Source organism: Parasteatoda tepidariorum, chromosome 2 (assembly GCF_982258835.1).
Source record: "Parasteatoda tepidariorum strain Cologne lab strain chromosome 2, Ptep-v5.0, whole genome shotgun sequence".
NCBI classification, from domain to species: Eukaryota; Metazoa; Arthropoda; class Arachnida; order Araneae; family Theridiidae; genus Parasteatoda; species Parasteatoda tepidariorum.
The window spans coordinates 102,263,613-102,278,232 of NC_141756.1; the positions used below are offsets into that span (position 1 = coordinate 102,263,613).

General features: G+C 30.3%; 2 protein-coding genes across 4 annotated transcripts in view; one reads left to right on the top strand and one right to left on the bottom strand.

Moving 5' to 3' along the window:
- Positions 1-4,448, bottom strand: part of Plod (procollagen lysyl hydroxylase) — a 63,043-nt gene extending 58,595 nt beyond the window's left edge. The window contains exons 1-2 of one of the 2 annotated variants that reach the window (XM_016056390.4): positions 4,170-4,448; positions 72-163 (exon numbers count right to left, since the gene is read on the bottom strand). In XM_016056390.4, coding sequence (XP_015911876.2) covers positions 72-163; positions 4,170-4,281 — 204 coding nt within the window. In that variant the 5' untranslated portion in view covers positions 4,282-4,448. The remainder of the gene's footprint in view (positions 1-71; positions 164-4,169) is intronic. The other variant, XM_016056389.4, reaches the window with a different exon arrangement.
- Positions 4,449-6,959: 2,511 nt separating this feature from the next.
- Gbeta76C (guanine nucleotide-binding protein subunit beta-2) overlaps positions 6,960-14,620 on the top strand; it is a 45,905-nt gene continuing 38,244 nt past the window's right edge. The window contains exon 1 of one of the 2 annotated variants that reach the window (XM_087157912.1): positions 6,960-7,072. In XM_087157912.1, the coding sequence (XP_087014038.1) occupies positions 7,067-7,072 (6 nt within the window). In that variant the 5' untranslated portion in view covers positions 6,960-7,066. The remainder of the gene's footprint in view (positions 7,073-14,620) is intronic. The other variant, XM_087157913.1, reaches the window with a different exon arrangement.

Genomic DNA, 14,620 nt, shown 5'->3' on the forward strand with positions numbered 1-14,620 from the left:
ATAAAAAGATAAAGTCCAAAACATCTGTTTATTTTACCATAAAATAAACAGATAATTATAAAATACAGTACCTCAACATTGATTCCATACGTTTTTGCAGATCTCATAAATCTTTTAAAACCATCTGTGTCTTCAGTAGCCACTGTCAATACTAATAGTTTTTCTAAAATTAAACATTCTAAAATTAAACAAAGATATAAGAAGACAACACATTCAAAGTTGGAGAAATAAAAACTGAAACTTTAATTTAACAAAACAAATTATAAAACTTATCTCTTTTTATTTAAATTTAAAAAAATAAGGTACCTATCTCTACAAAGTATATATTTTACAACATCCACAATTATGTAAAATTTATACCAAAAAAAAAAAACAATTATGTAATAAAAATAATCTATCTTAGTTGTAGGAAAATGACATAAATTCTTTTCCTTTAAGTCTTTTTTCTGGTTTGTTTTAATCAAAGTTGGGGAAAAAAACTTAATTATTATAAACTTATATTTAAAAACTTATAAACTATATTTATTTATTTATTTAAGACAAAAGGGTGAATTAATATTTTATGTCTCAAATTAAAATTAAAATCTATTCATGAGTATAGAACATAAAAAACTTTCTTTTACTATTAATTAAAGTTTTTAATAAACAATTTAAAAATATCCACTTTTGTTCCATAAATATGCTAACAAGATTAAAAAGAATAATTATCATTCAACATCCAAATGATATTTTAGTAATGCATGGCTCCACTTGCTTAGAAAATTCCATTTATATTTATTTAAATTTTTTATTTATTCAAATAAAAAATCTTAAAAACATTCTGAAATTACTGACTTTTCATTGGCAACTATTTCACCTGCCCCTACAAAATAAATTAATACCTTTTTTTAATATTGAGTCAATCCAAATTTTAATATGAAATATTTAATGCAATATACTTCATCAGTCAAAAAATATTTGAAAATAATAGTACAATGGAAAGGAATTAAGATAACAAATAGGTTTGCATACCTAGTAGAAAAATTGTGTTTTAACTCTAAGGGTTTAATATTAACTAAAAATTAATTACTTTTTACTTACTTTAACATAATGAAGCTTTAAATTTAGCAATATGCTAATTAATAATAATGCAGCATTAAATAAAATAATATAATGTACAATGAAAATATTTTAAATGAATTTTGACTAGTTTTAATTTTTTATAATAAAAAGTGCACTTAGAAAATATTACAATAATGAAATAATTACAATAATAAAATTCTAAAAAATGAAGACTGAATACACATGTTAACTTCATGGGAAATTTAGAAATACTAGAATTTCAGAGAAAAAGTATAAAAATATTAGGCATGTAATTCACATGAGATGCAATCAAGGCCATACTCAAGGAGAAAAAAGAGAGGGATAGTTCTTGGGGCCCAGAACTGAGGGTGAGATGAAAATTCCTTAAAAAAATATAGTGCCTATAAATTAGTTTTTATCATTATATAAAAATATTATGTATTTTACTACATAAAAAATTATAATTTTGTATAAAAGGTCTTCAAAAATTCTACAAAAAATGAAATGAAGGCTTTTTGTACTTTGAGAAAAGGGCCTACAATAAATTTTGTCTCGTAAAATCTTTGTTCAGCTTTGAATTAAGTAACTTCTTCCTCTGCTGCACTGCAGCTGTTGTAGGTCCCGCATTAACACACATCAAGGGGGGTACCAGTCCAGTCTTACCCAGAAAGTATAGGTTATCGAAACAAAAACAGAACATTGCAGTGTCACTGTTAGACTAAATATTTTTTGTTTCTTAGTGTATGAATCTTTATTAAATATATAATAAGCTGGACTAAAAATAATTAACTGTAGAGACCAATAAGTAAGGATAGCTACTAAACCAGAAAACATAGAGTTGACATAAGAAAACAAACTCATCTATACAGACACCATGAATTAATCAACATGGCAAAATGATGGGTCCTACTTTTTTGCACGTAAAGTGTAATTCAGAGCTTGTCCGCTAGAAAACAGAACTAATTTCCACACAATCGAGGTACTCCGTTTTATCCCAATCTCCCCTAAGATCTCATTTATCCTTTTGATCTTCGCAAGCATCACGCATCTTTAACAAGATAAATAAAAAAAATTCAAAAATTTTTATTACTTTAAATTATTTAATTGTTACACTATTTAACTAATTTTAAAAACTATCACAATCGAGGTGCTCTGTTTTATCCCAATCTCCCCTAAGATCTCATTTATCCTTTTGATCTTCGCAAGCATCACGTATCTTTAACAAGATAAATAAAAAAAATTCAAAAATTTTTATTACTTTAAATTATTTAATTGTTACACTATTTAACAAATTTTAAAAACTATCAGAGGATGGATTTGGCGGGTGACGTTATTTAAAAAAATAATTATTTGGTTTAAAGTTTAAACTATCCAACCCTGATTTAAATGCAGTTTTGTTAAGTTTTGATGTGTTTAAAAATTACTTTCTGAGTCTTAAAAATGCATACAAAATGTAATATTAATCATATCATCATAGTTGGCCAGACAGCCCAATGTGGGCTAATGCCTTCCTCTGAAGATTTCTCCATAACAACTTCCAATTTATCTTTGATCTCCAACTCTTTTCAGTAATTGCAAGAGAATCAAACTTCACCGAATCAGCCCATCTCAACTGCAGCTTTCTCCGCTTTCTTTTAAAAGTGGGTCTAAAAAGCAGTATGTATCTTTTTTATTTTATTGTCATCACTCATCCGAATCGCATGGGCCATCCAATTTATTCTATTTATTTTTATGTATTTAATAATATCAGGTTGCTTACAGATCTTGTACAGTTCAAAATTGAATTTCCTTCTCCAGTTATTGTTTTCATTTACACCACCAAGTATACTCCGCAAAATCTTTCTCTCAAATATTGCGATACAATTTTCCTCCAGTTTTGTAATTGTCCAAGCTTCAGAAGCATATGCCAAGACCGGAATGACAAGTGTTTTGCAAATTGTTTCTCTATAAAGAAACCTAGTTTTAATAAATCTTCTCAGCCCATAGACAGCCACATTTCTCAGATAGACAGATTTTTAAAGCTGAGAACTTGGTTGGAAATTAGATAAATTATAAGGTTGCAAATTTCTATGAAAAAACGTTCCAAAAAATAAATTTAAAAATTATAGTTATATTTATTAATAGTTATAGTTATTTACTATACCATTATTATAGATTAGAGAAATAATAAATACAGAAACTATATTTAAATATATTGTCCATTTATTATACATTTACTGTATAATAAATGAACATATATAATGAAGAGCAAATACATAGATGTTCATGAAAACCACATACTAATTGGGGGAAATAGAATACACAAATACAAAAAGTCTCATATTATTAAACTGACCGGGTGTTTATTAATTTTACATTTAAAAACTACAAATATACATATATATATAATTCAACATTTAACTTGAAGAATAACAAATAAAATTTTTGGAGATCAGCAATTTTTTACACACAACAATTTGATTGTTTACTAGGTATTTTACCATACCTAGGTACCAAATTTTTATAGGGAAATATGACCATTTTCGTATATTTACTTACTAGCGGTGTTTGTTTTACGCTTATATTTGTATTTAAAGATATAGAAATAGATTTAAACTACATCAAATTATATCATTTAAATATGATATTTGTTTATTTATTTATTGGCGGTGTTTATTTTCCACTCACATTATTTTTAAAGTTGCATAGAGAAACAGACCTGAAATACATCAGCTGATATAATTTAACATGAAAACATTATTTAAATTAAAACCCATACTTGTTTATTTATTTATTGCCCGTGTTTCACACTGATTTTTACTTTTAAAGCTATCCAAAGAAACAAATCTGAACCGCATCAACCAATATTATTTAACATTAGAATAATATTTAACTATAAAAAAAAATCACATTTATTTATTTATTTTTAAACGGTGATAGTTTCACATTGATTTTTGATCTTAAAGCTGATCAGAAAAGCAGATCTAAATTACATCAACAGATATGATTTAACATTGAAACAATAACTGAATATTAAAAAAAATCTCCCTAAATCAATCGGATTTTCCTTATATGGGCGTGGATGTTCCACTTTATTTACAACCAAAACAAACTTTAAAATTACTCACGTTCTTCTTGCAGCTTCACATATCCAAAGAAATAACTAAGAAATACACAACAGACAATAAAATGTTTCTTCAGAAGTCTTTGAAAAGGCAAAAATTCCATGGTTTTATGCATGATATATTTAAAAACAATCACATTTAAAATAAGTTGTATAAAAACTTAGCGGCTTTTACAAAAAGATAGGGCCTAGCTCCAACGCATCTTTCTGGCACGCTGCTTGGCCGCTTGGCGATGAATGTTCAGGAGGAAAATGGGAAAACGCGAATGTCCAAGTCGCCTATGAGACCATTGGCGCGTTTTTGAATGACATCATGCAGCGCGCACCCAGCTGTTTCTCATGAATGTCAAAACTTTTTAGACCATGCGGTTTTTTTTCGCCATCAGTGGTTTCCTGCTCTGTTATAATTTTTTTTTTTGCTCTCATGGCTTATAGTCAAATTGAAATAAGAAAAATGTGCCAGCTAACTCAAAGTTCGTTTTTTTTTTTTTTTTTCGTGAATCTTTATCTTTTATTTTTGTCTATCTCTAAATAATCATAAATTAAAAGAAGAAAAAAATATGCGTCTGGTTTTATCTTCATTTAATTTCTTTCAGGACGTATCAATGGAAATTCTTTGTGTCTTCTTTTTCTTAGGGGGGGGGGGTGACATTTAATATGCAAACAGCTCTCTAAATTTCACGTATAAGATAAAAACGACAAATTTTTCTTCTATCTGTCTGGAAAATGATTTTGTTTTTAATTCCATTTATTTATTTATTAAAATGTTTTTAACTTCACTGCATTTCAATCGATGATGTTTCATTGAAGATACTTTTATGAATAGAATAAAGGTATGAAATATAATAGATTTCAATTTATTAAAAGAGATTTCGATATTACTAAAGGAAGAATTTACAGATTTATAATTTTTGAGGAGGGTTACTACTAGATTTTTATTTTAATGTAATTAAATTACCAACCACCCCACCCTTGACTAAAAAGTTAATGTTTCCCTGTGTAAGCCATCATCAGCACTCAGATAATAAGTAATTTTTTTTCTATGTTTTTCTAAGCACTAAATCAAGCGACGCAGACGTTTTTTATAACAGTACTCTATTTTAGACTATTTTTAAATCAAACATCTAACAGTCACATTTATTATTAATATATTATATAACAGTCGCCTTTATTTTATTTTCGCATTTTTAAACAAAAATTCATCAAAACTTATGATGTCAGTGGCATGTATTTAAACACAAATGGAACAAACCAAGGAAAAATGTCCGACTCTAATTAAAGAAGCTTCAAAACTTTCGCGCGAATAATAAATAAATAAATATAAACTAAACATCTAACCCGTCCGGCCAGACAAAAAATGAAATGTGGAACAAGAAAAAAGAAAAGCGAACAGGCAGGTAGGGTGTGGTACCGTTCTCGATATGTGTCATGAAAACTTGTCACTTTATTATGACATTTGTATGATTTATAAAAAAAAATATTAATGAATAATTAAAAGGAACAGATAGTTATAATAAATAAAAATTTCATTGGATCTTTGATAGTTCTTATTTGTTTAAATTCTTGTCTAAATAAAAAAATTAATTAGCTGTCCGACTAGTTAAAACGCCTCTGTGTTAGTAGCATGGTAGCTATTTTTTATTAGTATATTTTTATGAACTCATTTTTGTGTTTGTGAGAATGGACTACTTTCCGACTAGCTAAAGCTTTCAAATCTCAATGTTCCGTTCCTGATAACAATACAAATTTCCGTCTCATCCGCTTTAAAGAAGATTTTATCACCACATTACAGGCGAAAGCAACCACCCATTTATTTTGACTACAATTTTTGACTGATTTTTTTTTTAAACCACAGATGAAAAAGAGCCGAAACCTTTGCTGGGGATTCTAGAGGACTTGAATTTTAACTGAGGCTCGAAGCTGAAGAGCAAAATAAATTATGTTTCTATTGTTTATTGACCACTACCAGCAAAATTTATATCACCAAATATAATTTATCAACAATCAAATTTTTGATCTCTTTCTCTTTAGCTACAGTGCTCAAATAGCTGGAGCTCTGTGCATAATTTCAACATCAATAGCAATATTTTGCTGAAATTCAAGTAAAATTTATCGTCAATGAAGGCTAGCTAAATTCCAGAAAAATTTCGAAACAAATAGAAAAAGATCAAGGAAACAAAATGATTAACTAATTACAATCGATCAAAAATATTTGTAAATTAAATATATAAAATTTACGATAATCTCCACACTAGAAAATTTCACCACATATAAAAAATTTTCAAACGTTGACAAGCATGGACTAAATATTTCGACAGATTTCCAACATAAAATAAATTAACAGACACGAAATCAAAAAAATAAGTAAATAAATAATAAAATGAATAAATAAAATAGTTTTAAAAATTACGTTCATCAAGCAAACTAAATTAGAAAATAATTTTATTCTTATAATAATTATTTTATTATAAAAATAAAATTATTTTATTTTTATAACAAAAAACCTAATGCATATCTCTTTTGCTATAAATTTTATTAAGAGATTTTTCTTTTTAATAAATAACAAAATGTGTGCTTTAGTATCTGATTTTTCATTTTATAAATTGGAATTAAAATGATTTTGAACACCACGACATGTAAATAATTGAAATACATAGTAAATGTCCAGTTAAAATCAATATGTCTATCCACAATTTTATGATAACATCAGTTAACTCTTTCAATCCATAAAAGTCAAAATAAATATAAATAGTTATCTAATATACGGCTTCATAATTAGATGTATCAAGCACTTGTGGGGTTTCTTTTGCTCGAAAGTAATAGAAGCCTCACTCGTTTATTTGAAAATCGCTCACTAATCAACTAGTCGAAAACGTGAGGAAATCATCTTCCGTTTTAAATATGAAGGTAAGCTTTATAAGCAAATATATTTTATTTATGTTGTTATTTATGATTACATAAAACTAATATCTAAGAATAGTCCGGCAAATGTTAGCTAGTTATTGTAAATTAAAATCATCTTTTCGAATCCAAAAATGAGGATAATTATTTAATATTTTTTCGTGGCTATTATTTTATGTAAGATGTAGAAGGGACCGGGTAGTGGGGTAAAACTGGGCACCCCGGATTTTGGTGAAATTAGTTTTGTTTTCTTGCGGACAAACTCTATATTACGCTTTACTAGTAAAGAAGGACCCGCCATATTGGCAAAGAATATATAAGTCTTCTTGTTTTCGCGGCATCTGTGTATATAAGTTTGTTATACGACGTGAACTCTCTAATATTCTTTTGTTTTTAAGATATCCTTATTTATTAGTCATTACAGTTATGAAAATTATTTTCAGTTCAGCTTATGGTACGTTTGTTAAAGACCATAACAATAATAATAACAAACATTGAAGATTTAGCCCGATAAGTAATGTTTTGTTTCGTTTCGATAACCTCTGTTGCTCGCGGTTAAAACCGGGTACTACAACAACATTTCGGTGCTCCTCCCCCCTTCCTTGATGTGCCATATGTATCTAGGCTGGGGCCACGAAAGCTACAGTACATAGGTGGGAGCCATGGTGGCTTAGGGGATAGAGCGTTCGCCTTTCGATGAGGAGAACCAGGTTCGAATCCCAGCTATCGCTGCTCGATTTGAATTCCGCACTCGGCTCGCACCGACCTTATCGGATATAATCGTGTGAGCTGATGACGAGATTATATATTTTCAAATTTTAACCCTTTGCACTCCGATGTCTCCACTGAGGCACCATCAACAGTCACCACTTTAAAATTAAGATATTTTACATCTTAATACTAATTAGTAACCACATTATTTTAAGAACTTTAAAATTACACAATAATGCTATATTGCGTATTTTAAATGCTATACTGCTAATATTAGATCAATCAGCACTTTAAAGTACTCGGAGTGTAAAGGGTTAATTCATTTTCCATTTTTTTATCTTAATTTTTTTTTTTTTTTAAATTTGTGAATTTTTTCTTTAAAATATGTGTTAATAATTATTTTCTTCTCCTTTGGGAAATCTTTATATCTTTTTTTTCTCCCTTGCTTTCTCTATATTTTTAAATTTAATCTAAGTTCTGTTAAAATAAATATTTAAAAAGAAAATTTGAAGTCTCTCGAAACTGTAATTCAATTGACATTTCGCTAACTCTTTAGAAAATCAGTTTTACTTAAGTATAAAATTTTGCCTGTGCATAATGGTAGAAAAATTAAAATATACTGCTACCACTTTAAATATAAAAGTAACATTTTCTGAGAAAAATTAAAGGAATTAGTATAATAAATCGCTACATATGTTAAATCATTAGCAGTTGAAAATCGAATTTGGGCTACCCGCTACTGTTTGGGCTACTCATTAATTTTCGAACGCTACAAGTCTTGAAAATGTGCTACTTTTTTCTTGCAGAATTATTTTTCCCCTTACCATTATAAAATGATTCAGAAAAATCTGCAGTTTTTTTTTTTTTTTTTTTAAATCTTTTTTAAAAAGGATATTATTTTCATTTATTTATTTATTTTTTTTGAAAACTCATCAGTTTTAATTTTGGATTCTTAATTTGTTTTGCTGCGCTGAATCTAGAATCTTTCAATATCTATGTTTCAAATCGTAGACTCGTGAAATTGCAAAGACATATATGGAAAATTGCACGGCGAGTATGAGGGAGAAAAAATCTTCGGAGGGCTACGAAATGTTCGAATCCGTTCTTTTGAAGCTGATAATTCGCTACTTTTTAATCTTCTTTTTCTGAATTTACTTAAATTCCGGCAACACTGAACCTATATAATTTAAATATTTGTTTTATACGAAAAAATCTCCTGACATCTAGAATTTTCTAAAATTTTATCACAGCCGATTAATGTGGCAGTTAGATCGAAATAAAGGCCTGGGTACTCAGATACGAATAGTTCTCTAATAAGCTTAATCATAAAGCTACCACTACTTCGTTTTAATTTTTATCTTGTGGTTTCGACAGGCCATTCATGTAAACAACGTATATAGTCCATATTATTGTACTTTAAACTCAGACTTAATTCACTCGTTGCCCATGGCAAAAAAAAAACTCACTTGAAGAGGTAGGTGCCGTAAGGCAGATACCTCGAAATTTACCTTTACATTAAAGCATGTTAATAACGTTGGGTTAATATGAGTTAAAAAAGACGTGCAAATTTTCAGTAAACTATTTACAAACTATTTAGACTATTTAAAATATTTATTTCCTTAAACTAGCTTACAAATTTTGAAGCAGTTTCATAATAAAACAATCTTCAAAATTGGGATCACATCGCAATTTTTTGAGTCAAAAAATTTATAAATTCTTGAGATGCAGAATATTTTTCTTCATGAAATAATTGTTTAATCTTTCTTTCTTTCTTTCTCTTTTTTGGGGGAGGGATGAAATATAGGTATAACAAAACTCTGTCCGAGATTTAAAAAATAAATTTAATAAGAAAATAAATAGAAATAAAAAAAAATGCTACTATTTTTATTTATTTATTATTTATGTATTTATTTATTATTTTTATTTATTTGAACAATAGGAAACTATAGAGACTGTTTCCAATCTTATATTAGAATACAAAAGCTTTATTTCCGACTTCCACAAAATTATAAAATAAAAAAAAAACAATTATATGAGCTTTTTCTTCGTAGCTTAACCCCGGAAAAATTCTATTTTCGCTCGAAAATTAGGATAAGTGTTTTAAAACACTTTATTTTCGAGTGTTAAAACCAAACAAACTTATTTAAATAGCACTCAACCCCAAAACGATTTGCTAAAAACATATAAGAGATTGTATACCTCCTTTATTTGACATTATAATTTGTTTGTTGAGGTAATTTTACTTGAGGTTACATACGGGACACCAACGCATTATGGTTCGGTTGAGAGATATAATAGTTACAGTTTCGTGACATGTTCAACCACCTCGCAAACGATATAACAAAATATTACGCCCTCATGTGTGTCTGCAAAAAGTTCCACTCGGCTGTAGCAAGATGAAAAAGATTTCTACTTGGCTTTATTTCTATTTCAAGAAAAGAAAAATGAAGAAGATTTAAGAATCGGGTCTTATATTAATTAGAGCTTTATTTATTCTCTTGAATACATGTTTCGAGATTGCAGACGATTTTGACCCACATTTTAGAATATAAGTTCTGGCAATGATGTTACAAGCTTTTGTGGAGCTTTCAATACATGCTGTTGACCCTTGCTATGTCGCCATCAGTAAAAATCAGCTTCCGCTTCAACAAAAGCGAGTAATCACAAAGAATAAGAAGAGAAAGGTTCTTAAAAAGTAAAAATCGCATTGTTCTCCCAAATTGTTCTTTCGAACGTTAAGGAAGTTCTCCCTTAATGTCTTTCGCATCAAAAGCACGATGGAGTTGATTGTTGTTTTGGTTAATCTGTGCATCATCAATCACTAGAGATGATTATGACATAACCCTTCACACCTTACTATGATACTTTTTGACTAACGCCCCCAAATCACGATTGCAGAGCATTTATCAGGACTGATGAAAGTAAGAAGGAAAAAAAAAAGGAAACCTGGTAGCAAAACCATTTTATTTTAAAATGGTTTTTCTGAGGAGTAAAATAAGCTCCTACTTCATAAATATAAACTATTCTCCACTATTTATTTCATCTTGTATAGCAAATATTCATATATATATATATATATATATATATATATATATATATATATATATATATATATATATATATATATATATATATATATATATATATATATATATATATATATATATATATATATATATATATATATATATATATATATATATATATATATATATATATATAAAATAAAATGAAGTGAAAGTAAAGTATTCCCGCAACAGCCCCTCATGGCCAGGAGGTGTCGAGGCTTCACAATTTCGTGACCAACGGCATGGTATAGAAATACGATTAGCACTAAGCCCAAACCACCTTTACTTCCCAGATACGCTGAAACCAATTGATCTGAAGCAGGTTATGTTTCATGCCACCACTGGGGATCGAACTCCAGTTTTTCACTCTGACAGCTCAGTGAATGCACATTCTTCCTTAATTACTCCATGATTCGACAGCCCTGGATGCCTCTTAGGCTTCTCCAGAATCTGATACAAGACGGCCCTATCTTTGACTGTTGTATTCCAGCTTGTGATTTTCAATGTTTAACTTTTGATATATTCCGATAGCCTGAGTTTTGGCTGTTCTCTCTTATGAGTACCACTTTCGGTCTCGAAAATGTTTTTGGTTTTCCTATTATCGTTAATTCCTATAAGATGCACAGTCCATCTTAATCATTGGATGTTGATTCAGACAATTAAGTTAGGATTTTCGTAAATTATGTATCATTCAACATTTGTTCTTCTTTTCCTCAAACTGTCATTTATTCGTATACGTTCAAAAGTAATTCCTAAAATCTTTCTTTTAAAAATTTTTAGGTATTTTTTCTAAATCCTCCTCTTTCTAAATCCAAGCTACATCAGCATTAATTAAAATATTCAGCATTGTATATAACAGGGATGGCCAACCTGCAGCTCTTTGAAGGATTATTTGTGGCTCTCGATAAATGTACCCGAGTTCTCTTTTCATTTTTGTGCTATTATATTTTAATATTTCTCTGAACCCATTTGAAATTAACATAATTCAAGGTGAGTTTTCCATTTCCAATATAATTATGACCCAAAAAGCATCTGAAGAATTAGAATTAAAAGAGACGCAAGACGATCAAGCTCTACAATTAAAATATAAGTCGACGTCGATTACTGAATTTTGGAAATTTGTACAAGAATCGAAGTATGCTGAATTAAAAGAGGCTGCTTGGTTAATTATTTCAATATTCGGAATAACGTACTTATGTGAATCATTTTATTCCACTTAAAAATTCGGGAAATTCAAACACTTAATCAGTATTAACTAACCAGCATCTCAAAGAATTGCTGGCAAGTGCTGTCACCAAATTTTAAAGAATTGTCAAGAGAAGTAAAATAAATGTGTTTAATGTTTAATATTTAAATTCAATACACACATTTTGTACTTTTATTTATATGCTTTCAATAAATATAATTTCTGTAAAAAAAAATAATACCTTTTTTGCATACCTTAAATACGTACTTAATTGTGACTCGCGAAATATTTTGAAAAATGGCTCGACTATCAAAGAGCTTGGCCACCCCTGGTATATAATATACATCACATTATTTTATAGAAATGAACAAAACGAAAATTAAGAGGAACGCATAATAATAAACTCCAGAACAAAATTAATGAACCTTCTTTGATTTCCTTACTTTGTATGTTTATCTGATTATTTTTCTTTTTGAATTAAGATTATTTCTAAATCCCAGATTTCTTACTCATACTCTTTTTTTTTACCTCCTTAAAATAATTCAATTGATACGGGTTTGAAATTCCCATACTCATATTTATTTTAGTCCCGGGTTTGTATAAATCTCACATTCCATTTGGAAAAGCGCATCTCGGCGTTAACCGAAACCGAAAAAGAAAAAAAAAACTATGTTTCGCCGTGTTGTTTTGTTTTCATTTTGCTTTAAATAGCGTATTCAGAAACTGTCACGCACCGTTCAATCTTTGGGTTAACGGCTGTGTGACGCTCCACCGTTATGGATCAGCGACGAACATCGGCTTAACCTGCTGCTTGCGTGATGAGCAACATCATTGAAAACTCTTGTCTGTTCACGAAACTACTGATGCACAATACTTGGAAATAAAATAAATAAAATAATCGGTTCGTCTCCGCTCTCATTAATATTTGTGGAGGAGAAAAAATAGACATTGAACTTTTTTCTCTTCTTTTTTACAAATGAATATTTACGATATCAAAATCAAGAGTGCGGAATGGAAAGGAGTTTTTAACTATCACTTTAAATGTAGAAACAAAATCTTCCGAACTATCTGAAAGAAATAGCAGGTTAGGGCCCAAATGGGTCACTGCCGTGGGGACAATAAATTGGTAGGCTTAGTGGGATGAGCAAACCCAGAAACGAGAGGTATTCCCAGGACGCCTGGGTCATTGGCACGGGTCTAGGGCCCACACTCTCTAGGGCCTAACTCGCCTTAAAAGTTAGTAAAAAGTCCACAATATTACTTTTAAAAGAAAAAATACTGAAAGAAACAGTTTATCTCAAAAAAGGTATTTTTATATCAAATATTCTTTATATTGTGATAAACCAAACTCGTGTAAACATTGCACTAATCGAATTTGAAAGTATAGCTGAATTTTAATTGGTGCAATTTTTACTCCAACGACTTGCAATGCAAAAGCAACGAGAATGCATATTCGCAAAGTGTCTTATAAATGATTAGTGTCAGCAAGCTTATTTTAACAAATTTGTAAAGCTGTAGATGGAAGGCTACAGTCTTTAAAATAATTCAGTTATCGGTGACTTTTAGCAAACATCACTGATTTCAATTGTTTGTGGTCACCAAACTATTTTTATTTTCGTGCAACATTGTTTTGTTGTTTTATATTTTGCTTTAATATTTAGATGCGTAAACTTTATCTTAGAAAAATAACCTTCAATTGTCTGCTTTCAAAATTTTTTAGAATGTTTCTCTTGAATCATGCAGTTTAATAGATTCTTTTTACTGTTAGGACTACTCTTCAGAAATTTAATCTCAAAATACACTCCTCAAAAGTGAAATTGCAACACCAAGAAATAATGCACGTAGCGTCATGCAAATTTCAGGAGCGATAGTAGTGAGATGGATATGCAAATGATTAAATTTGCGCACGCAACAGATCACGTGGTACGCATATTCGGGCTATAAAGGCCAGCAACTTTCCCTTCTCATAAACGGCATCTGAGGTTTTGCGTAGCATTTGCGACTTTCGAAAAAGCGTAGAAAATGCCTCTGAGACGTCGGCGAGCTTAATACCATCAGTTAACGACCGGGGAACGTGACCGTATTATCGAACTCCATGAACTTGGTTTGTCGCTGCGCACAATAGCAACTCGTGTTGGGCACAACGTGAGTACCATCCAACGTTGTGTCACACGATGGATTCAGGAAGGTCTACGTGCACGCCGAAGAGGAAGTGGTGCGCACAGGTGCACGTCAGAGCGCACAGACCGGCGTATTCGCCAGTTGAATATTAGAGACCCTTTCTCCACGGCACGTGCCATCCGAAGCCGGTTGCCTTCAGGAGCAAGTGGATCTGTGTCCGTCCAAACCATACGCAACAGATTGCATGAAGTACAGTTACGTGCACGGGTACCAGCAACTGGGGTACCGTTGACCGCTTTACACAGGGCTAGACGCCTGGCGTGGTGTCATTGTCATCGTACCTGAACCATCCAATGGCATCGGGTATTGTTCACGGATGAATCCCGTTTCTGTCTGTGGAGAAATGACGGCCGTCGACGGGTATGGCGGTGACCCGGAGAACGCTATGAACCAGCCCATTACGCCGAG